We start from the raw sequence: 25,695 nt of genomic DNA, 5'->3' as shown, positions 1-25,695 counted from the left end.
TATGAGAGTATGTATGGGGGTCTGGTGTATAGTCCATAAGTATTCAGAGGGCAGGTTTACATAGTAACATAGTAACATAGTTAGTAAGGCCGAAAATAGACATTTGTCCATCCAGTTCAGCCTATATTCCATCAAAATAAATCCCCAGATCTACGTCCTTCTACAGAACCTAATAATTGTATGATACAATATTGTTCTGCTCCAGGAAGACATCCAGGCCTCTCTTGAACCCCTCGACTGAGTTCGCCATCACCACCTCCTCAGGCAAGCAATTCCAGATTCTCACTGCCCTAACAGTAAAGAATCCTCTTCTATGTTGGTGGAAAAACCTTCTCTCCTCCAGACGCAAAGAATGCCCCCTTGTGCCCGTCACCTTCCTTGGTATAAACAGATCCTCAGCGAGATATTTGTATTGTCCCCTTATATACTTATACATGGTTATTAGATCGCCCCTCAGTCGTCTTTTTTCTAGACTAAATAATCCTAATTTCGCTAATCTATCTGGGTATTGTAGTTCTCCCATCCCCTTTATTAATTTTGTTGCCCTCCTTTGTACTCTCTCTAGTTCCATTATATCCTTCCTGAGCACCGGTGCCCAAAACTGGACACAGTACTCCATGTGCGGTCTAACTAGGGATTTGTACAGAGGCAGTATAATGCTCTCATCATGTGTATCCAGACCTCTTTTCAGGTTTAAAATCTGCATTTGTTTAGGGGGTCTGGCTTGGGGTCTGTATTAGTTTAGGGAGTGTTATCTGGCATCTATATTTTTTAGGTTGTCTGTATATATTTAGAGGATCTGGTCTCCACTTTGTATTTAGAGAATCTGGGATCTATATTAGTTTTGGTGGTCCAGTCTTGGGTATGCATACATTTATTTAGGGGGTGCAGTCTGGGGTCTGCATGAGTTTAAGAGGTCTGAGTTTAGACGTCAGAGGAGACCCATTTCCCAAGAGCTCTGACTAGTAAGGAGGGGTTGAGGTGGCGATACCTTATTCATCCCCTTATTTTTGAAGGATCACTTACATTTTCCAGGTTTGCCCCCCTGTTCCACTTAGATAGGACATTGTACAGACCCCCTCATGTCCTGGTGACTGCTCTCCTCCACGTATCACTCATTATGGGTCCCTCATGGACATAAATCTCACCTCACGCCCATCTTGCAATCCATGACACAGGGGCTGTCGAACTCGGAGAGCAGATCTTCCATCTGGTTGTATTTCTCCCCGTCTTTCAGCACGTCCCCGTGATAAGTGGGTACATACGGCCTCAGGACGTCGCTCATCAGCTGGCTCAGGCACCGCTGCTCACAGTCACAGTGCTTCTTCAGGATTTTACCATTGGCTGCTGCCTTAAAACTACCTGTAGATTCAAGGACAAGAAGCCTCTCAGCTTATGGGTAAACAGGGGGCAACCAGCTTTTAGCATGCAATTGTTTGTCCTGACCTAATAGAAGCCTCCTCACTGAAAGATCTACAGACTAGAGGAGCCTCCTCACTGAAAGATCTACAGACTAGAGGAGCCTCCTCACTGAAAGATCTACATACTAGAGGAGCCTCCTCACTAAAAGATCTACAGACTACAGGAGCCTCCTCACTGAAAGATCTACAGACTAGAGGAGCCTCCTCACTGAAAGATCTACAGACTAGAGGAGCCTCCTCACTGAAAGATCTACAGACTAGAGGAGCCTCCTCACTGAAAGATCTACAGACTAGAGGAGCCTCCTCACTGAAAGATCTACGGACTAGAGGAGCCTCCTCACTGAAAGATCTACAGACTAGAGGAGCCTCCTCACTGAAAGATCTACAGACTAGAGGAGCCTTCTCACTGAAAGATCTACAGACTAGAGGAGCCTCCTCACTGAAAGATCTACAGACTAGAGGAGCCTCCTCACTGAAAGATCTACAGACTAGAGGAGCCTCCTCACTGAAAGATCTACAGACTAGAGGAGCCTCCTCACTGAAAGATCTACGGACTAGAGGAGCCTCCTCACTGAAAGATCTACGGACTAGAGGAGCCTCCTCACTGAAAGATCTACAGACTAGAGGAGCCTCCTCACGGAAAGATCTACAGACTAGAGGAGCCTCCTCACTGAAAGATCTACAGACTAGAGGTGGCAATAAATGCCACCGGCCAAAACACCAACAATTGCATTCTCATATAGGTGCTAACTTCACCAGATCCAGGCCACTAGGTGGCAGCCACAGCATCTGTCTGGTACCTGCATGTCCCGCCAGCTGGACCCACGGATATTTCTTCTTGAATGACATAACGAAGGGCGACCAATGGACCATGTTCTTGATTTTTCTCCATGATTTGCTCTGAAAATTAAAGAATATCAGAAATCAAGTTAGTGGTCTGAGTCTGATGCTTCTCTTTATTATTAATATTGTTTATTTTTTGTATATTTTTAGAATATGTTATAACATCTGGCAACCATCGTGTAAAAATATCCTCCGTCCTTGCACCTATCCTCTAATAATGTCCCTCGTCCTATAATAACGTCCTTCGTCCTGGCACCTATTCCATAGTAATGTCCTTTGTCCTGTAATAATGTCCCCTGTCTTGGAACACATTCCGTAATAATGTCCCCATCCTGTAATAATGTCCCCATCCTGTAATAATGTCCCAATCTTAATCACTTCCTGTAATAATGTCCCCATCCTGTAATAATGTCCCCATCCTAATCCTTTCCTGTAATAATGTCCCCCATCCTGACCAATTCCTGCAATAATGTCCCGTATCCTGAAATATCTTAAATACAGTAGATACAGTGCCTTGAAAAAGTCTTCATACCCCGTGCGACCTTTTCTAAATTTTTTCATATTACACGCACAAACTTACCATAAATGTATTTTATTGGGATTGTCTGTGATAACAACACTGAGTAACAAGTATTTGTGACATGTAAAGGAAATCATACATGATTTTCTAAATATTGAAAAATATAAATCTGACAATTGTGAGGTGCATTTAAATTCATTCCCGAATCAATAATTTGAAGGACCACCCTTCGCTGTATTTGCTGTTGTAGTCTCTCTGGGTCTGTCTTACCAGCTTTGCACATGTAGAGGTGACATTTTGCCCCTTCTTTGCACCCTCGCTCTCGCTCAGTGAGATTGGATGGAGACGTCTATGATCAGTAATTTTCACATCTTGTCACAGATTCTCAATGGGATTCAGGTCTGGACTGTGACTGCGCCGTTCACACACATGAATATGCTTTGATCTAAACCATCCATTGTAGTTCTGGCAGGTTGTTTAGGGTCGTTGAAAACAAGAGGAGAAATTATCCAGCTGATCGCGGAGGCGGCTCAAACTTTGTAAAGCTTTATTGGACAACTATAAAAGTATAAGGTTCTTCCAAAAAATCTGCATAGCAAACATATGGCACACCAGTGAGGACGATCAACGCGTTTCAACTATGGAGTCTTACTCATGATCTTAGGGTCGTTGCCCTGCTGAAAGGTGAATATACGTCCCAGTCTCAAGTCTTTTGCAGCCTCTATCAGGTGTCCCTCCAGGATTGCCGTATATTTAGAGCCATCCATCTTCCCATCAAATCTGACCTGCTTCCCTGCCCCTGCTGAAGAAAAGCCTCCCCACAGCAGATGCTGCCGCCACCATGTATGACAGTGGGGATGGTGTTTTCAGGGTGATGTGCAGTGTTAGGTTTCCGCCACACATAGCGTTTTGTATTTAGCCCAAAAAGTTCTCCTTTGGTCTCATCTGAGCAGAGCACCTTCTTCCACATGCTCGCTGTGTCCCCTGCATGGCTTTTTGCCAACTTCCCATGGGATTTCTTATGGCTTGCTTTAAAAAATGGCTTTCTTCTTGCCACTCTTCCATAAAGGCCAGATTTGTGGCATGTATGACTAATAGTTGTCCTGTGGACATATTCTCCCCCCCCAGAGCTGTGTATCTCTGCAACTCCTCCAGAGTGACCATGGGCTTCTTCGCTGCTTCGCTGATTAGTGCTCTCCTTTCTTGGGATGTCAGTGTAGGTGGACAACCATGTCTTGGTAGGTTTGCAGTTGTGCCATACTCATTTCATTTTTGGGTGATGTATTGAACAGTGCTCCATGAGATGGGCTACTAATTTATAACCTAACCCTGCTTTACTCTTCTCCACAACTTTATCCCTGACCTGTCTGGTGGGCTCCTTGGTTTTCCTGATGCTGTTTGATCCCTGATGTTCTCACACAAACCTCTGAGGCCTTCACAGAACAGCTGTAGTTATACTGAGAAGAAATCACACCCAGGTGGACTCAGCTTACTAATTACGGTATGTGATTTCCGGAGGAAATTGGTCACTCAGGATTTTATCTAGGGGTATCAGACTACAGGGGGATGAATGCAAATGCACAACACAATTTTCAGATCAATATTTTTTTAATTATTAGAAAACCTTGTATAATTTCCTTAACACTTCACAAATACTTGTTACTTAGCATTGTTATCACACAAAGTCCCAATAAAATACATTTAAGCTTGTGGGTGTAACGTAAATAAATGGGAGAACATTTAATGGGGTATGAATACTTTTGGAATGCATTGTAGATAAATATATAGATAGACAATCATCATATTACTTATGACTTAAATTAAATTTGTGTGTTTTGCGGGTGCTTTAAACAAATTACAGAGGAATTATTAGGGCTCTGCGATCGCCCTCCGCCATGTACAGAATATCTGTACATGAAGTCACAAAATGTCAACAACGTGGACTGAAAATCACGACTGAAGATGTCACCACAGAGATGAAGATACTCAAAGGGGATTCCAGTACTATGGTTGATCCTTTGATGGGCTGTCAATATTTGTTGGGGATTCTATCTTCCGCACTCAGCACAAATAAAGGGCCCATCACTGTATTTGACAATCACTTTTGACCAGAAGCTGATCACAGAATGTCCTCGGCTGCTAGAATCCCCAGTGATCGGCTGTAAATCTGTGGTAAGTAGGCAAATCCCCTGCAGTGCCACCACAGGAGGTATGAGGTATTACACAGTGGCCATTGTAATCAATGAGTATTGGGTCCTCCAGGCCGGCCCTAACTAATAATTTACAGAGTACCTAAAATAAAAAGTAACACTAAGCGCTCCCTGTTACCCTCACGTACGATTTCGTAAGTGTAAAAAGAAGAAAACTTGAACGGGAGAAAAAACACAAAAATGACACTGATGTCGCACGTAAAAAAGAAAGAAAGAAACCTTCCAGCTTTCTTTATTCAAAGTTCAACATCAGCGAAACAAAAGTCTGCATCTTGTAGGAGGACATGATGGGAATACTGAACTCTCCCCCATTCCCCTCCGGCCTGCAGGAAGCGAGCGGCCGGCACAGTCGTATGGGATATACAGTATCATGGTATCGATGATCCACAGCTGTGGATAGAGTATCGGTCACGAAAAGCTCAGAATTCAATAAAACCGCCTCATATACAGTAGAAAATGGCCATATTTACAGTATAAAGATCGATCTCTAAATATATAATATAGCACAACATGAAACAAAAATGGCCTAATACACAGTGATGAGCGAAAGTGCTCGCTAGTCGAGTTGGCGTCGAGTACTCGGCTTCGCACCGAGTATCGCGGGTGCTCAATCGACATGCTCGACATGCCCTGAGACAGCCACAAAATCTGAGAGGATAGCCCATGTATGGCACTACTAATATATAGTATAAATGCTATAGCATAAAGGAAAATTTGCCTAATATACAGTATAAACGCCACAACATAAAGGAAAAATGGCCTAATATAGAGCATACATGCCAGAACATAAAAGATAAATGGCCTAATATATAGTATAAATGGCTCAACATAAAGGAAAAATGGCCTAATATACAGAATAAATGCCACAACATAAAGGAAAAATGGGCCAATATATACGGTAATATAAATGCAATAACATAAAGGAAAAATGGTCTAATATACAGAATAAATGCCACAACATGAAAGAAAAATGGCCTAATATAAAGTACTAGATGGTGGCCCGATTCTAACGCATCAGGTATTCTAGAATATGTATGTATATAGCAGCCACACACGTAGTATATAGGAGCCATGTAGTATATAGCAGACAAATACTACGTGGCCTGTGCTATACACTATGTGGCTGCTATATACATACATACATACATATTGTAGAATACCCGATGCGTTAATACAGGCCACGCAGTATATAACACAGCCCAAATAGTATATAACACAACCCACGCAGTATATAGCAGGCACGCAGTATATAACACAGGCGACGTAGTATACACAGGCCATGCAGTATATAACAGTGGCCACATAATATATAGCACAGACTACGCAGTACATAATACAGCCCACATAGTATCTAACACTGGCCACGTAGTATATAGCAGTCACGCGGTATATAACGCAGCCCACGCGGTATATAACACTGCCCACGCGGTATAGCCATGACAGGCAGCTGGCGAGACCAATCAGCGACGTGGGATTTCCGTGACCGAAGTTGCCGACAGACAGACGGAAGTACCCCTTAGACAATTATATATATATATAGATAAATGCCACAACATAAAGGAAAATGGCCTAATATATAGTATAAATGCCACTACATAAAGTAAAAATGGCCTAATATACAGCATAAATGCCACAACATAAAGGAAAAATGGCCTAATATATAGTATAAATGCCACTACATCAAGGAAAAATGGCCTAATATATAGTATAAATGCCACAACATAAAGGAAAAATGGCCTAATATATAGTATAAATGCCACAACATAAAGGAAAAATGGCCTAATATATAGTATAAATGCCACAACATAAAGGAAAAATGGCCTAATATATAGTACTAGATTGTGGCCCGATTCTAACGCATCGGATATTCTAGAATATGCATGTCCCCGTAGTATATGTACAATGATGATTCCAGAATTCGCGGCAGACTGTGCCCGTCGCTGATTGGTCGAGGCAACCTTTATGACATCATCGTCGCCATGGCAACCATTATGACATCTACGTCGATACTGTGCCCGTCGCTGAATCAGAGATGTCTACGTCCTTTATGACATCATCGTCGCTGTGCCCGTTGCTGATTGGTCGAGGCCTGGCGGGATTTCTACGTCGATGCTGTGCCCATCTCTGATTGGTCGAGGCCTGTTGGCCTCGACCAATCAGAGAGCCAGGATTTCCAGGACAGACAGACAGACAGACAGACAGACAGACAGACGGAAAAACCCTTAGACAATTATATATATAGATAAATGGCACACCATACAGGAACATAAATGCTACAGCAAACAGAAAAATAACGTAATAAGCATAATACCAAAGTATACAGTACAAATGACCTAATATATAATATTGAAGTCTTAACGTCCAGTCGAAAGTCCATAAAATACAGTATTAATGAAGTAAAATAAAATATAAACAGCCTAATGTACCAAAATGCCTGAATACAAAGCACAAATAGCCTAATATGCAGGGCTGTATTTGCCACTAGGCACTTTTATAAATTTAAGTCCTGGGTCACCTCCCGACCGACCGCCCCCCAGCCCCCTCCCTGCCTCCCACCCTCCCTCCTTGAAGACGTCATACTCATGAGCCATGCATACAGGAGGGGGGGAATATGAGCCATGCATACTGGACGGAGGGAGATGAGCCATGCATACAAGATGGGAGGGGGCATTATACAGTATTGAGCATCATGTGGGGTCATTATACAGTATGGAGCATCATGTGTGGCCATTATACAGTATTGAGCATAATGTGGGGTCATTATACAGTATGGAGAACTGTGTGCAGGCATTATACAGTATGGAGCATCATGTGTGGCCATTATACAGTATGGAGCATCATGTGTGGCCATTATATAGTATGGAGCATCATGTGGGGTCATTATACAGTATGGAGAACTGTGTGCGGCCATTATACAGTATGGAGCATTATGTGTGGTCATTATACAGTATTGAGCATCATGTGTGGCCATTATACAGTATTGAGCATCATGTGGGGTCATTATACACTATGGAGCATCATGTGTGGCCATTATACAGTATGGAGCATCATGTGTGGTCATTATACAGTATGGAGCATCATGTGTGGCCATTATACAGTATTGAGCATCATGTGGGGTCATTATACACTATGGAGCATCATGTGTGGCCATTATACAGTATGGAGAACTGTGTGTGGCCATTATACAGTATGGAGCATCATGTGGGGTCATTATACAGTATGGAGCATCATGTGGGATCATTATACAGTATGGAGAACTGTGTGCAGCCATTATACAGTATGGAACATCATGTGTGGCCATTATACAGTATGGAGCATCATGTGGGGTCATTATAAAGTATGGAGAACTGTGTGTGGCCATTATACAGTATAGAGCATCATGTGTGGCCATTATACAGTATAGAGCATCATGTGTGGCCATTATACAGTATTGAGCATCATGTGGGGTCATTATACACTATGGAGCATCATGTGTGGCCATTATACAGTATGGAGCACTGTGTGGCCATTATACAGTATTGAGCATCATGTGAGGTCATTATACAGTATAGAGCATCATGTAGGGCTATTATACAGTATGGAGCATCATGTGTGGCCATTATACAGTATGGAGCATCATGTAGGGTCATTATACAGTATGGAGCATCATGTAGGGTCATTATATAGTATGTGGAGCACTGCATAGCCATTATACAGTATGGAGCACTGTGTGGCCATTATACAGTATTGAGCATCATGTGTGGCCATTATACAGTATTGAGCATCATGTGTGGCCATTATACAGTATTGAGCATCATGTGTGGCCATTATACAGTATGGAGCACTGTGTGGCCATATTTTTTTGTTTATAATTATTGTTTATGAAACAGTGCGATCAGCAGTGCTAAATGGGTGTGGTTGGGACGTGGATATGGGTGTGACTAGTTGTGAAATGGGTGTGGTCAGAGGCGTGGCCTAAAATTTGCCACGGCGCACTACGCGCGCCACAAACTTTACACCTCTTTCCCTTCTTCAAAAGTTGGGAGGTATGATACCGCATTTGCCAGATCACAGCAAGTGCCGCAAATCCCATAGGGAATGAATGAGGCCGAACGCAGTGTTGCTGTAAGTGATCCGTTACACGGCAGATGCAGAAAAGCTGCCGGATCTGCTGCAAAAGGCGACTTTCACATCAGCGATTCTTGCCAAAGTCACTGCGGATAGTGTCATACTCACCAATGGGGGAGGCAGCACTAAAAGTGCCTAGGGCAGCAGAAACTCTAAATACGGCCCTGCTAATATGCAATATAAATGTTATAGTATACAGTAAAAAAATACCTAAAATACAGCATAAATGCACTATTATGTCATATGCAGCCTTTAAGTACGAAAACCATTGCCTAATATAAAGTATAAATAGTCTAAAACACAGTATAACACCTGCCTGTAAAGTATAAATGCCCTAATATACAGTAGAAACGTCTACTATACAGCATAAAAAAGCCTAAACCTTCTATGACATTCATTTGTTAGGTAAAACGACTTAATATACGGCATTATTTTCCTAATATACAATGAGCATAGTCTAATATGGAGCAGAATAAGCAGAAACGTCATTCCCTTTGTACTGCAAAATTTCACAGGAGAAAATATCTACTTTATCATGGATGTCACTATGGGGGAGAGGACACCCTTTTTCTTGGAGCACCCCCTTTAAATGGGGGCATACCCCTTTAAATAGCTCACAAACCCTTAAAATGGAAAAGAAACGTGGTGAATACAGAAACGTTGACCTTAAAATCTGATATTTACGCACAATGGGCAAATTTTCAGCTATTGTTGTCCATGGGTGTTGTTTAAACATTTTGTTTAGCGGCCACACCTTTTGTTTCCAGGGCCGGGATTCCTGGAAGATGTTTAGCCTCATGCTGAAAAACATCGTTTATGGGAGTGTAAAGTCCTTGTTTTTGCCTGTTATGTACCAAGGTCTAGTTTAACCCCTTGAACACCATACAAAGAGTATACAAAATGCTTCAGGCAACCCCTTGAAGAATTAATTAAAGGGAGTGTTGGCACCCAGAAGCGAGCCATTGGAAACGGAACAGCTGCAGGATGGCGATGCGCTACGCTTACACTGCATCATCAACTTCTCCAGATGACCACGGATGGAGATATTTAAAGTGCCTGTAAAAGAGGATCAGTCGGTTGCAGGGATCTGCTGAGAGAGGACGACGAGAAGATGGGAAGGCTTCACAAACAATGTAAGAGAGCAATCAACAAGTATCCTCAGATGCCAAAATATGGAAAAATGAAGATCCTATAAATGTAACATGACGTCGAGTGGAGCACTATATTGTGGCACAAGTAGAACATATCATATATATTCAAACTATCTACTACATACCGTATTTTTCGGACTATAAATTTGAAAGGAAAATGAGAGCGAGTCTTATAATCCGAATGTAGCTTACCGTGGGCGGGCGCGGCGGCGGTGGAGCGGGATCACAGGAGGCAGCGTTTCTGCTACAGGAAAGATGGCAGTGGCGACAGGAGCTAAGCGATGCTGCGCCTCAAGCGGCCATTTTCCTAAAGCCCACCGCCGGGAAATCAGTGGGGAGAGCGGGCACTCCGCTTACCACCGACTTTTCCTAAAAGATATGGGCCAGCAGCTTTGCACCGCCGGGACATCCCATCCTCCCAGCCCGGGGCCCACAGCAACGACCCAACTCTGGCACCGCCGACTTCCTGCAGCAGCGACCCTACCTCCTGGAACCCCGCTCCAATGCCCCCAGTAAGCTATCGTAAATTCGAATTACAAGACGGACCATCATTTTCTTAACAACATTTTTTTTAATTTTCCTCCCCTATGTACAAGAATATAACTACTATAATACTGCTCCCTATGTACAAGAATATAACTACTATAATACTGCTCCTATGTACAAGAATATAACTACTATAATACTGCTCCTATGTACAAGAATATAACTACTATAATACTGCCCCCTATGTGCAAGAATATAACTACTATAATACTGCCTCCTACGTACAAGAATATAACTACTATAATACTGCCCCCTATGTGCAAGAATATAACTACTATAATACTGCCTCCTACGTACAAGAATATAACTACTATAATACTGCCCCCTATGTGCAAGAATATAACTACTATAATACTGCCCCTATGTACAAGAATATAACTACTATAATACTGCCTCCTACGTACAAGAATATAACTACTATAATACGGCTCCTATGTACAAGAATATAACTACTATAATACTGCCCCTATAAACAAGAATATAACTACTATAATACTGCCCCTATGAACAAGAATATAACTACTATAATACTGCCCCTGTGTACAAGAATATAACTACTATAATACTGCCTCCTACGTACAAGAATATAACTACTATAATACGGCTCCTATGTACAAGAATATAACTACTATAATACTGCTCCTATGTACAAGAATATAACTACTATAATACTGCCTCCTACGTACAACAATATAACTACTATAATACGGCTCCTATGTACAAGAATATAACTACTATAATACTGCCCCTATGTACAAGAATATAACTACTATAATACTGCTCCCTATGTACAAGAATATAACTACTATAATACTGCCCCCTATGTGCAAGAATATAACTACTATAATACTGCCTCCTACGTACAAGAATATAACTACTATAATACTGCCTCCTATGTGCAAGAATATAACTACTATAATACTGCCCCTATGTACAAGAATATAACTACTATAATACTGCCTCCTACGTACAAGAATATAACTACTATAATACGGCTCCTATGTACAAGAATATTACTATAATACTGCCCCTATGTACAAGAATATAACTACTATAATACTGCTCCCTATGTACAAGAATATAACTACTATAATACTGCTCCCTATGTACAAGAATATAACTACTATCTATAATACTGCCCCCTATGTGCAAGAATATAACTACTATAATACTGCCTCCTACGTACAAGAATATAACTACTATAATACTGCCCCCTATGTACAAGAATATAACTACTATAATACTGCCCCTATGTGCAAGAATATAACTACTATAATACTGCCTCCTACGTACAAGAATATAACTACTATAATACTGCCTCCTATGTGCAAGAATATAACTACTATAATACTGCCCCTATGTACAAGAATATAACTATAATACTGCCCCTATGTACAAGAATATAACTACTATAATACTGCTCCCTATGTACAAGAATATAACTACTATAATACTGCTCCTATGTACAAGAATATAACTACTATAATACTGCTCCTATGTACAAGAATATAACTACTATAATACTGCTCCTATGTACAAGAATATAACTACTATAATACTGCTCCTATGTACAAGAATATAACTACTATAATACTGCCCCTATGTACAAGAATATAACTACTATAATACTGCCCCTATGTACAAGAATATAACTACTATAATACTGCTCCTATGTACAAGAATATAACTACTATAATACTGCTCCTATGTACAAGAATATAACTACTATAATACTGCCGCTATGTACAAGAATATAACTACTATAATACTGCCCCTATATACAAGAATATAACTACTATAATACTGCCACTATGTACAAGAATATAACTACTATAATACTGCCCCAATATACAAGAATATAACTACTATAATACTGCTCCCTATGTACAAGAATATAACTACTATAATACTGCTCCTATGTACAAGAATATAACTACTATAATACTGCTCCTATGTACAAGAATATAACTACTATAATACTGCTCCTATGTACAAGAATATAACTACTATAATACTGCTCCTATGTACAAGAATATAACTACTATAATACTGCCCCTATGTACAAGAATATAACTACTATAATACTGCCCCTATGTACAAGAATATAACTACTATAATACTGCTCCTATGTACAAGAATATAACTACTATAATACTGCTCCTATGTACAAGAATATAACTACTATAATACTGCCCCTATGTACAAGAATATAACTACTATAATACTGCCCCTATGTACAAGAATATAACTACTATAATACTGCCCCTATGTACAAGAATATAACTACTATAATACTGCTCCTATGTACAAGAATATAACTACTATAATACTGCTCCTATGTACAAGAATATTACTATAATACTGCCCCTATGTACAAGAATATAACTACTATAATACTGCCTCCTATGTGCAAGAATATAACTACTATAATACTGCCCCTATGTACAAGAATATAACTACTATAATACTGCCTCCTACGTACAAGAATATAACTACTATAATACGGCTCCTATGTACAAGAATATTACTATAATACTGCCCCTATGTACAAGAATATAACTACTATAATACTGCCTCCTATGTGCAAGAATATAACTACTATAATACTGCCCCTATGTACAAGAATATAACTACTATAATACTGCCTCCTACGTACAAGAATATAACTACTATAATACGGCTCCTATGTACAAGAATATTACTATAATACTGCCCCTATGTACAAGAATATAACTACTATAATACTGCCCCTATGTACAAGAATATAACTACTATAATACTGCCCCTATGTACAAGAATATAACTACTATAATACTGCTCCTATGTACAAGAATATAACTACTATAATACTGCTCCTATGTACAAGAATATAACTACTATAATACTGCCCCTATGTACAAGAATATAACTACTATAATACTGCCCCTATGTACAAGAATATAACTACTATAATACTGCCCCTATGTACAAGAATATAACTGCTATAATACTGCCCCTATTACCAATATATTATAAATAAGTTGTGGTTGCTGATATATAAATCCGCCTTCTATTCTGTTCCGTCTGATATTCTGAGTTGTGTGTTTGATAACAGATGCCGCACTCCGGTGCCAGGACATGGAAGGAGCAGAACAAATGTTCTCCGGTTGGATTTGCCACCTGGCCTAAGTCCGGTTATTTATCATGAATCTCAGTTGTAATGTGAATCCTTAAATGATTGTAGCGAAAACTAGAGAAGTTCTGTTCTGTGGCTTCTTAGGCTACTTTCACACTAGCGTTTTTTTAAATCCGTCACAATGCGTCGTTTTGCAGAAAAAACGCATCCTGCAAAAGTGCTTGCAGGATGCGTTTTTTCCCCATACACTTCTATTGACGACGCATTTGCGACGGATTTGCACACTTCGCATCCGTCTTGCGACGAATGCGTCGTGCTTTGGCGGACCGTCGGGAGAAAAAAACCCTACATGTAACGTTTTTTTCTCCCGACTGACCGCTTTTTCTGACCGCGCATGCGCGGCCGGAACTCCGCCCCCACCTCCCCGCACCTTACAGTGGGGCAGCAGATGCGCCGGAAAAATGCATCCGCTGCCTCCATTGTGCAATGCAGCAAACGCTAGCGTCGGAATCTCTCACCGACGCATTGCGACGGGGAGATTCCAACGCTAGTGTGAAAGAAGCCTTAGTGAGCTAAATAATGCTGCAATATTTACAACAATGAGGATAAACGGTAAATAATCTGAAATCATGTGGACTGCAAGATGCCGGACTACTGGATATTCTAGGTGTTTGCATAACACTTATCAATGTTATTTTTGTGAATGTCTAGCCTGTGCAAAAAACTTTTTCTGCACTTTGACGCTTTAGAGCATATTATAGCTCTGTAGAACCTCAGAGTTGTATGGCGCCATTATAGGACATTCATAGACATCTGTTGGACTTTACTGAACATTTTGGGGGAGCAAACGTCAAAATCACGGCAACTACCATCAGACACCATTGTACAAGCGATTGCTCTTAGAGGAGAACATCACTATTATGTGGTGTCATATGGAGCACCATGTGGCGGCACATGTAGTTCAGTGCCCCAGGGACGGTTTTAGGTTACTTTCTGATAATTCAGCATTACGATTATATTATCAGGTCTATAATTATCAGGAATTGTGCATTGTGTTAATTCATCGTGATTGAAGAATGGTACATGGAACATGGACGGTACAAGAAAATAAAAAAGACAGATTGGACCAGCAGGACGCAGGAAACTAAGGAGAAGAACGGAGATACGATTGGATTATTATTTGTAAGATAAAACATTGAGCGAGTATTCAGAAAAAAAGTGAAAAACAAAAGAAAAATGTGAAAAATATAAAAAAATAAATATTTTTTTTAACGTGCATCATTTAATGCTATATCCACATTGGCGTCTTGCAGAGAAGTTTCTTGAAGAACTGTCCTGACCCCATGTCATAAATCCCCGCATATACCAATATATACTCTTACATAATAGTTTACAATCCAGAAACCTTACAGGACTGGTTAAGCATTGGCTGATATTTTTGATGATGAAACAAGAAAAAAAATGGGAGCTTCTAAAAAAAAATGTGAAAAAGTTAAGGATAACTATGCCTGTTTTTTCTTTTTTTAAAAATATTTTCATAACTTAATGCTGTATCTATATGCTTCATGCAGAGAACAGTTCCTCCAAGAACTCCCTGAACTTTTTAATAATCTGCATAAGACAAAAATGTAAAAAAAAAAAAAGTGAAAAATGTAAAGATAATTATTCCTGTTTTTTTTTTTAACACTTACGGTACATCATTTAATGCTATATCTACCGGTATGTTTCTTGCAGAGAACGGCTCCTCGAAGGACTCCCTGAATTTTTTCAATAATCCGCATAAAAAAAAAAAAAGTGAACTTTTAAAAAAATAAATGTGAAAAATATAATGAAAAAATCATGCCTGGTTTTTTATTCATTTTATTTGCGTCATTTAACGCTATATCCACTATCCACATATGCTTCATATGCAGAGAACAGTTCCTCAAAGAACTCCTTGTCCCCTTGTCAATAATCCACATATAATAGTTTTCTATCCGCAATGCGTAGGACTGGCAAAGCATTAAGCATTTTTCAAGACAAATTAAGAAAAAAAATGGAAGCTATTTTTTTTTTTTTAGAAAAATGCCAAAAAAAATAAAAAAAAAATGTAAATACAATAATAAAAAAAGATGTCTGTATTTTTGTAATTTTCATCATTTAATGCTATATCCACATAGGCCCCTTACAGAGAACAGTTCCTCGTATAACTCCCTATCCCTTGTCCCCTTATCTGCTTACATAATGGATTCTTATCCATAAACCCTACAGGTTTTCAAGATGAAACGAGAAAAAAATTGAAGATTGTAAAAAAAAAAAAAAAAAAAAGTGAAAAATTTACGGATGTAATCATGGCGGCTTTTTCCATTTTTTTTTAATTTTTCATCATTTATTGGTGTATACACCTTTTGCAGAGAACGGTTCCTCGAAGAACTCGGTGTCGTTTGTCGTTAATCCACATACGTAACGGCTTACATAACAGCTTCCTATCCACAAACTCTACAAGCAGCGGAGAGGCCATTGTGTAATTTTGCTTTTGTAAAGTGTTAATTTAATAAACATCTCAGCCATCACCCCGGCGGAGAGGAACCCTGCGAGCCGCGCGCTACAGGCCCCAGTCTATTTACTCTGGCCTTTACATAGCAGAACAAATGCTTGTTGAATTTTCCATTGCTGCCAGCGATCGCTTAATCTCCTGCAGGGTTTCCCTGAGAGACCATTCTGCTCGGGCGCAGGTGAAGAACGAGAACAGAGAAGAACGACTTCACCATTATCATCAGCGTAATTATTGCCCTTTTTGCCCTTCCCCTCCTCCGTTGGACACACACGACACGTGTATTACATGAGTTATTCGGTGCAAGCCTGGACAGGCCGTGACTACGCTCATGGGCTCCATCCCAGAACACAATGTAACATGCAGAAAAAGGAATTAACCCTACACGGCATCTGAAAAAAAATGTAAAAGGGCGCCATTATTTTTGAAAAAAAAACTTTTGTGGCATTTTCCAGGGCTGTGGAGTCAGAGTTGGAGCCCATTTTGGTGGAGTTGTGTGTCATGGAAATTGAGGAGTCGGAGGTTTGGTTTACCGACTCCACAGCCCTGATAGTGCTGTGGAGTTGGGTCGGAGTCGTGGAGTCGGGTCGGAGTCGGAGCCCTTTTTGGTGGAGTCAAAGTCGGTGTTATGGAAATTAAGGAGTGGAGTTGGGTCGGAGTCGTGGAGTCGGGTCGGAGTCGTGGAGTCGGGTCGGAGTCAGAGCCCTTTTTGGTGGAGTCAGAGTCGGTGTTATGGAAATTAAGGAGTCGGAGTCAGAGGTTTGGCTTACGGACTCCACAGCCCTGATAGCGCTGTGGAGTTGGGTCGGAGTCGTTGAGTCGGGTCGGAGTCAGAGCCCTTTTTGGTGGAGTCAGAGTCGGTGTTATGGAAATTAAGGAGTCGGAGTCAGAGGTTTGGCTTACCGACTCCACAGCCCTGATAGTGCTGTGGAGTTGGGTCGGAGTCGTGGAGTCGGGTCGGAGTCAAAGCCCTTTTTGGTGGAGTCAAAGTCGGTGTTATGGAAATTAAGGAGTCGGAGTCAGAGGTTTGGCTTACCGACTCCACAGCCCTGATAGTGCTGTGGAGTTGGGTCGGAGTCGTGGAGTCGGGTCGGAGTCGGAGCCCATTTTGGTGGAGTCAAAGTCGGTGTTATGGAAATTAAGGAGTCGGAGTCGGAGGTTTGGCTTACCGCCTCCACAGCCCCGGCATTTTCACCACCCATGATGTGGCATGAGCAAGAAGAAGTAGGGAGCATTTATCATCGGGATGACGGCAGGGACTGCAAAAATGGCAGCAATGGATCTTGATGATTTGCCTGAATGCATTGAGCGGCAGAATCTTCGTCAGACGACCATTATTGACCTCAGTGACAGCAGCCGAGGCTGGAGGTGTCGGGATTTCTCGACGTGACGCCTATACTCTATATGAAAATTTTGTTTCCCCTTTTCATTATTCGCAGATCGGCGACGTCTTCATCCTGAGATTTCCACTTTTCCTTCCTGGCGAGGAGTGGATTTATATAAAACATAATTACACCTTTAGACATAATGTATTGCATTTTGGTTTTTTTTTCGTTATACCCCATGTTGAGTGTTTTGGGGTAGGGGGTCACTTTTATATGACATACGGCTCCTTTCATAACTAATAATGAATCCTAATTTTCTCCTTTTTATTTTCCACAATGACGAAGGAGTGAGCGCGGCTGCTGCGAGCCATTGTCCCCGTCCTGTGTCACCGCGGTCGGCGTCTCGTACGGCGTCTCATAATTGGGAACTCCCATTGGTCATCGCACTCTCGCCAACAGCGTTTGCTTTGTGTCAGGGCCCTGATTTTATAAATAGCAGCAATGTTTGCCAGCCTCGTACAAAGCACACTTGTTTAGCTGAGCCTCAGTTTACTTTTCCATCCTATGCTACATCTGTCAACACATCCATATTTCATCAGATTCGGAGGGGAGCTCACAGCGGACTCCCAACAATGGGGATTTCTACATTGCATGTGATAAATGACAATTCTCCAAAAATTGGGAAAGATGGGTGGCCTCCATTACAGGACTGTGCAGAAGTTTTAGGCAGGTGTGTAAAAAATCCCCCAAGAAGCTTTGAAAAATAGAAGGGATAATAGTTTATTTTTTAACAATTAACAAAATGCAAAATCAATGAACAAAAGAGAAATGTAAATCCCATCAATGTTTGGAGACCGCCCGTCGCCTCCATCAATTCTTCTTCTAGCTACTCTTGCACAAAGTCAGGGATTTTGTAGGATTATAGGCAGGTGTATGAGCAACCAGTTATACAATATGTGTGATAATGATCATCATTGTCATATGTAGGTTCTAAGACGATCGTTAACTGGAACAGAAACGGCTTCAAATTGGGTGAAAAAGGTGAATTGGTGGAAGACAGTTTCATGTCACAGCAAGGTGAGCACAGCAACAAGACACCAGGTAGTTATACTGCATCGTCCAGGAATCTCCCAGGAAAAGATTTCAATGCAGATTGCGGTTTGGTGATTTGCCGTTCCAGCTATTTTGAAGAATCAGCAGGAATTAGGCAACATTGAGGACCGTAGACGCAGAGTTGGATGCCCGGCATGTGCCGCCATATGACGTCTCTGTAGTTTATCATATTATAAGAGATTGCAGCATAATATGGTGCACTATGTGGCATGTCTCCTCGATTCTAGGCTCACGGCCATCCTATTAGATAGCACACAGGCTTATGGGGGTGACTGCTACCTCCACACCCCCTACAGCCACGCTCTAGACTTTACTGCGTGTGTAGACAGTTCTCCCCTTTCAGGTGTCTCAGAAAGCTGGATCACGACCATTTCAGCCCCAAGAACCGTGACACCTTTATACATCCTGTAGAACAGGAAAACTACAGTGTGAGTGTTACTTGTTGCAGCAATTGTAGCAGCAGAGCTGGGAAATGTTTAGATTTGCTGAGTTTGATAAAAAAAAAAAAAATTGTTGATTTTATGTCAAACGTGTTCATTTTTGGTTAATGTCATATTTCCCATCCATCTCGGAGCCGTCAGATGGAACTTTCTGCCAGATGAAACGTTGTTTTATTGAGTCAGAGATGTCAGGACGTCTCCGAGGTCGGGATTTTCACCAGGAATTTCGAAGCCAAATGTTTAATAAAATGACAACTTTACTGACCGCAGAAATGGAGTTTCCATCTACATGAAAGTGAAGGCTAATATTTATCTTCTCTGAGAATTTCCAATAACATATAACAGGTTTGAGTGATGGCGGACAACTGTGCTCTTTATCATCCCTTCTGTGTAACATTCCAGTAATAAGAAATCTGATAATCCAGGGAGTTTGATAAATGGGCACAGAATTCTGATGCTTGTTAGTAATTTTTTTTTCTTCCCCAAACCTGAATTCACAGCTAGGGTGCTTAGTATTGGTGTATAATGTCCTTAATGCTTCTACTTTCTAGCAAGTGTGTATCTCACCCTAGACCTGTATTCACACCTACACCGCTCAGTACTCCTATAAAATGTCCTCCATTCTTCTGCTTTCTATTAGATTTTATATCTCGTCCCAGAAAGCAGTGAAGCTAAGCATTGATATGTAATTTCCTCCATGCTTCTGATTTAATGTAAGTGCTTATCTCACCCTCGATTTGTATTCACAGTTACACCGCTCAGTACTGCTATTCTTTGGATCTCTACTAGGTCTTGTATATTACCCCAGACAGCAGTACTGCTTAAAATTTCTGTTTAGCATCTTCCATGCGTCTGCTTTCTTGTAAGGGTTTATGTCACCCTACACTTAGATTCACAGCCACAATGCTCAGTACTGCCATATAATGTTTTCTGCTTTCCTGTGTTTTAGCTGACTCAAGTGCTGGATCCACAGGTACACTGCTCAGTACTTCACTATAATGTCCTATACAGCTGGAGTCACAGCTATACCACTCAAATTCCCTCTATGCTGCTGATTCTGAATGCACAGTGGCATGTAAGCATTTGGGCACCCTTGATCAAAATTAAATTAAACGAAGCTCAAGATGAAATGATTTCTAAAAGGGTTAAAGTTAAAGAAGACACATTTCCTTTGTACGTTAATAATATATAATCTTTTATTTTTATATAGCGCTAACATATTCTGCAGCGCTTTACACACATTATCATTGCTGTCCCCGTTGGAGCTCACAATCTAAATTCCCTATCAGTATGTCTTTGGAATGTGGGAGGAAATCGGACAAAACTCACGCAAACACGGGGAGAACATACAAACTCCTTGCAGATGTTGTCCTTGATGGGATTTGAAAAGACAGATAGATAGATAGATAGATAGATAGATAGATAGATAGATAGATAGATGATAGATAGATAGACAGATAGATAATAGATAGATAGATAATTGATAGATAGATAATAGATAGATAGATAGACAGACAGATAGATAGATAATAGATAGATAGATAGATAGATAGATAGATAGATAGATAGATAGATAGATAGATAGATAATAGATAGATAATAGATAGATAGACAGACAGACAGACAGACAGACAGATAGATAGATAGATAGATAGATAGATAGATAGATAGATAATAGATGACAAGACTACTCCGACAGTCCAAAGCTGCCTCTATTTATGCCATCTTGTAATATATTTTTATCTGCTGGGAGTAAAGTAGACAAAAGAGGAAAAACCTCTGTACAATGTAAACTGTAAGGCCGACATTTCCTTTATTTTAATCTCTGGTCAGAATTAATGTCAACAGTCTGCTGGACAGAGTACAAGTAACGGGAGGGATCCTGACTTCCTCTGACTATTTGTAGATATCAGTGTAATCTCAGAAAAGTAGGTACAAAAGTACCTGTCTACGGTATCTATCTATCTATTATCTATCTATTATCTATCTATTATCTATCTATCTATTATCTATTATTATCTATCTATTATTTATCTATCATCTATTATCTATCTATCAATTATCTATTATCTATCTATCTATCTATTATCTGACTATTAGGGCTTGTTTTCACTTGCAAGGAACACGTCCGTGTCTCGCATGTGGAAACGAAGCTCTGGCGCCGGCACTCCGGAGCGGAGCGTGCGGCTCCATGTGTTGCTATGCGGCCGCACGCTCCGCTCCACAGTGCCGGCGCCAGAGCTTCGTTTCCACATGCGAGACACGGACGTGTTCCTCGCAAGTGAAAACAAGCCCTTAAAGTGGGTACGGAAAGTATTCAGACCCCTTTATCTTTTCACTCTTTTTTTCATTGCAGCCAATTGGTAAAATCAAAAAAGTTCATTTATTTCACATTAATGTACACTCTGCACCCCATCTTGACTGCAAAAAAAAAACAGAAATGTAGTAATTTTTGTAAATTTATTAAAAAAGAAAAACTGAAATATCACATGGTCATAAGTATTCAGACCCTTTGCTCAGACACTCATATTTCAGTCCCATGCCGTCCATTTCCTTGTGATCCTCCTTGAGATGGTTCTACTCCTTCTTTGGAGTCCAGCTGTGCGTAATTAAACTGATAGGACTTGATTTGGAAAGGCGCACACCTGTCTATATAAGACCTCACAGCTCACAGTGTATGTCAGACCAAATGAGGATCATGAGGTCAAAATAACTGGTCAAGGAGCTCAGAGACAGAATTGTGGCAAGGCACAGATCTGGCCAAGGTTACAACAGAATTTCTGCAGTACTCAAGGTTCCTAAGAGCACAGTGGCCTCCATAATCCTTACATGGAAGAAGTTTGGGACCACCAGAAGTCTTCCTAGACCTGGCCGTCCAGCCAAACTGAGCAATCATGGGAGAAGAGTCTAACCTAGCTATTTTTAGAAAGGTGATCAAATGGATCGATACGCTGTCATTATGGGCGATTAAATATCACCTATTAACTAGAGTCTAATGGACCCGCTGCAAAATTTGAACATGGGCTCCCACACACACACAGCCCATACACCGCTGTAACGGGGTCTACCAAGCTGGGGTACCTCTTTCAGTACCACCCCGTGTTTCAGGAGGTCCAATCTGCTTTTCCTAGATTCTGAATGAAGGGCGCTGGCAGGAATTTCTTGATTACATGAGAGCATATAAAAGCTGACTGCTTCTCTACGTATTTCCAGTCTAAGAACACCCTTTATTTACAGCACACAGAATATAAAACACAGATACACAGGGCAGGCCAATAGGAAAACAGCTGGCCAGACATACATAATAATAATATAATAATTTTTATTTATATAGCGCCAACATATTCCGTAGCGCTTTACAAATTATAGAGGGGACTTGTACAGACAATAGACATTACAGCATCACAGAAATACAGTTCAAAACAAGATACCAGGAGGAATGAGGGCCCTGCTCGCAAGCTTACAAACTATGAGGAAAAGGGGAGACACGAGAGGTGGATGGTAACAATTGCTTTAGTTATTCGGACCGGCCATAGTGTAAGGCTCGGGTGTTCATGTAAAGCTGCATGAACCAGTTAATTGCCTAAGTATGTAGCAGTACAGACACAGAGGGCTAATACTGCATAAAGTGTATGAGAACATGATGCGAGGAACCTGATGTTTTTTTTTTTTTATAAATAGGCCACACAGGGATCGTTAGGTTAATGCATTGAGGCGGTAGGCCAGTCTGAACAAATGAGTTTTTAGGGTACGCTTAAAACTGTGGGGATTGGGGATTAATCGTATTAACCTAGGTAGTGCATTCCAAAGAATCGGCGCAGCACGTGTAAAGTCTTGGAGACGAGAGTGGGAGGTTCTGATTATTGAGGATGCTAACCTGAGGTCATTAGCGGAGCGGAGGGCACGGGTAGGGTGGTAGACTGATACCAGGGAGGAGATGTAGGGTGGTGCTGAGCCATGGAGTGCTTTGTGGATGAGGGTAGTAGTTTTGTACTGGATTCTGGAGTGGATGGGTAACCAGTGTAATGACTGGCACAGGGTAGAGGCATCGGTGTAACGGTTGGTGAGGAATATGATCCTGGCAGCAGCATTCAGGACAGATTGGAATGGGGAAAGTTTGGTAAGAGGGAGGCCGATTAGTAGAGAGTTACAATAGTCCAGACGAGAATGAATAAGTGAAACAGTAAGAGTTTTTGCAGAGTCGAAAGTAAGAAAAGGGCGAATTCTAGAAATGTTTTTGAGATGCAGGTAAGAAGAGCGAGCCAGTGATCGGATGTGGGGGGTGAATGAAAGGTCAGAATCAAGGATGACCCCAAGGCAGCGGGCATGTTGCTTTGGAGTAATGGTGGAACCGCACACGGAGATGGCAATGTCAGGCAAAGGTAGGTTAGTAGAGGGAGAGAACACGAGGAGTTCAGTTTTTGACAGGTTTAGTTTCAGATAGAGGGAGGACATGATGTTAGAGACAGCGGTAAGACAATCACTGGTGTTTTCTAAAAAGGTCGGTGTGATATCAGGAGAAGAAGTGTATAATTGGGTGTCATCAGCATAGAGATGGTACTGGAAACCAAATCTACTGATTGTTTGTCCAATAGGGGCAGTATACAACGAGAAGAGGAGGGGGCCTAGGACTGATCCTTGAGGAACCCCAACAGTAAGGGGAAGGTGAGAGGAGGAGGAACCAGCAAAACATACAGTGAAGGATCGGTCAGAGAGATAGGAGGAGAACCAGGAGAGAACGGTGTCCTTGAGGCCGATGGAGCGGAGCATAGTGAGGAGGAGCTGATGATCCACAGTATCGAATGCTGCAGAGAGATCCAAGAGAATTAGCATGGAGTAGTGACCATTAGATTTAGCTGTTAGTAGGTCATTAGAGACTTTAGTGAGGGCAGTTTCAGTAGAGTGTAAAGAGCGGAAGCCAGATTGAAGAGGGTCGAGAAGAGAGTTATCTGAGAGATAGCGGGTAAGACGGGAGTGGACCAGGCGTTCGAGGAGTTTAGAGATGAAGGGAAGATTAGAGACAGGTCTATAATTAGCGGCACAGTTTTGATCGAGGGATGGTTTTTTAAGTAATGGATGTATGATGGCATGCTTAAATGAGGAGGGAAAAATACCGGAAGTGAGGGAAAGGTTGAATATTTTTGTTAGGTGAGAGGTGACAGCCGGGGAAAGGGACTGGAGGAGATGTGACGGAATGGGGTCACTGGTGCAAGTGGTCGGGCGAGAAGATGCAAGGAGCTTGCTTACTTCTTCTACTGTAACTGCTTCAAAGTCAGAGAGTGAACTAGATGCAGTGGGGGAGGGAGGACAGTGCATGGTATGAAGAGATTGGGAGATGATTTCCTGTCGAATGTGGTCAAGTTTTTCTTTGAAGTAATTGGCCAGATCGTCAGCACGGAGATCCGTGGTTGGGGCCTGCTCTCTTGGGTTGAGTAGGGACTGGAACGTGTCAAAGAGACGTTTAGGGTTATTGGACAGGGAGGTGATGAGGGTGTTGAATTGTATGTCTTTAGCATGAACTTATAATGGATGAAATCTTCGGGCAGATTAGATTTTCTCCACAGACGTTCTGCGCACCTGGAGCACCGCTGCAGGAAACGTGTTTGCAGCGTGTGCCACGGTTGTTGCCGTCTGTGCCGAGTTGTTTTATGTACAGGAGGAGCAGCTTCATCCAGAGCACTTTGCAGGGTTTCATTGTAATGCTTCAGAGCAGAATCAGGACATGAGATGGAGAAGATTGGGGCCAATGAGGACTTACAATAGCCGCAGGGGGCCGGAGCCTGCTGGTATTTACTGTGGGAATTACAAAGGTGGGGGGAGGTCAGAAAGAGAATATCTTGTTCAGGGGTGCAGCCTGTGGACTGATACATTTCACATGGAAACTATTATACATACATATACTGCATAACATTCTTGGTGCTGGGGGGTTCTGTAACAACCGCTCCCCGTGTTGCTCAGATGTATGGTCCCTTGTAGCATTCTAAATCCTATAATAACATATGAGTTGCCCACCCCTCCGCATTATGTAATAATGTCCTCCATCCTGGTATATATGTTCCCCATTGTCATGGATCCCTTCTCCGTGGTGTGACTTATTCGTCACGTGCCTGCTCTCACACGTGACTTGGGGTTGTGCCTGCAAGGGTTGATCTATCTCCCCACTCTCAGTCCAGCATTCAACCTCTGTCCTATGCTGTAATGGGAGCATAAATCACACACCGACCCCGGCCACACACCCACTGCCACCACCCACTCACGGGCGATGAGTCCCGGAACTAATAATAATAATAATGTCTATCACTCATAATGCTCACACACCTTAGGCTATGGATTCTTTTAGAACATTCAAGGTTCAACTTGTTAAAGTATTA

At 41.4% G+C, this 25,695-nt stretch overlaps 1 protein-coding gene across 1 annotated transcript in view; it reads right to left on the bottom strand.

Moving 5' to 3' along the window:
• Positions 1–25,695, bottom strand: part of ITPKB (inositol-trisphosphate 3-kinase B) — a 94,757-nt gene that overhangs the window by 21,044 nt on the left and 48,018 nt on the right. Inside the window, exons 3-4 of the mRNA XM_069768398.1 lie at positions 2,222–2,321; positions 1,149–1,362 (exon numbers count right to left, since the gene is read on the bottom strand). Of these exons, the coding sequence (XP_069624499.1) occupies positions 1,149–1,362; positions 2,222–2,321 (314 nt within the window). The remainder of the gene's footprint in view (positions 1–1,148; positions 1,363–2,221; positions 2,322–25,695) is intronic.

This window comes from Ranitomeya imitator, chromosome 5 (assembly GCF_032444005.1).
Source record: "Ranitomeya imitator isolate aRanImi1 chromosome 5, aRanImi1.pri, whole genome shotgun sequence".
In the NCBI taxonomy this organism is placed as follows: Eukaryota; Metazoa; Chordata; class Amphibia; order Anura; family Dendrobatidae; genus Ranitomeya; species Ranitomeya imitator.
Note: the sequence above shows the minus strand (reverse complement) of the source record. Positions and strands in the feature narration are given on the sequence as shown.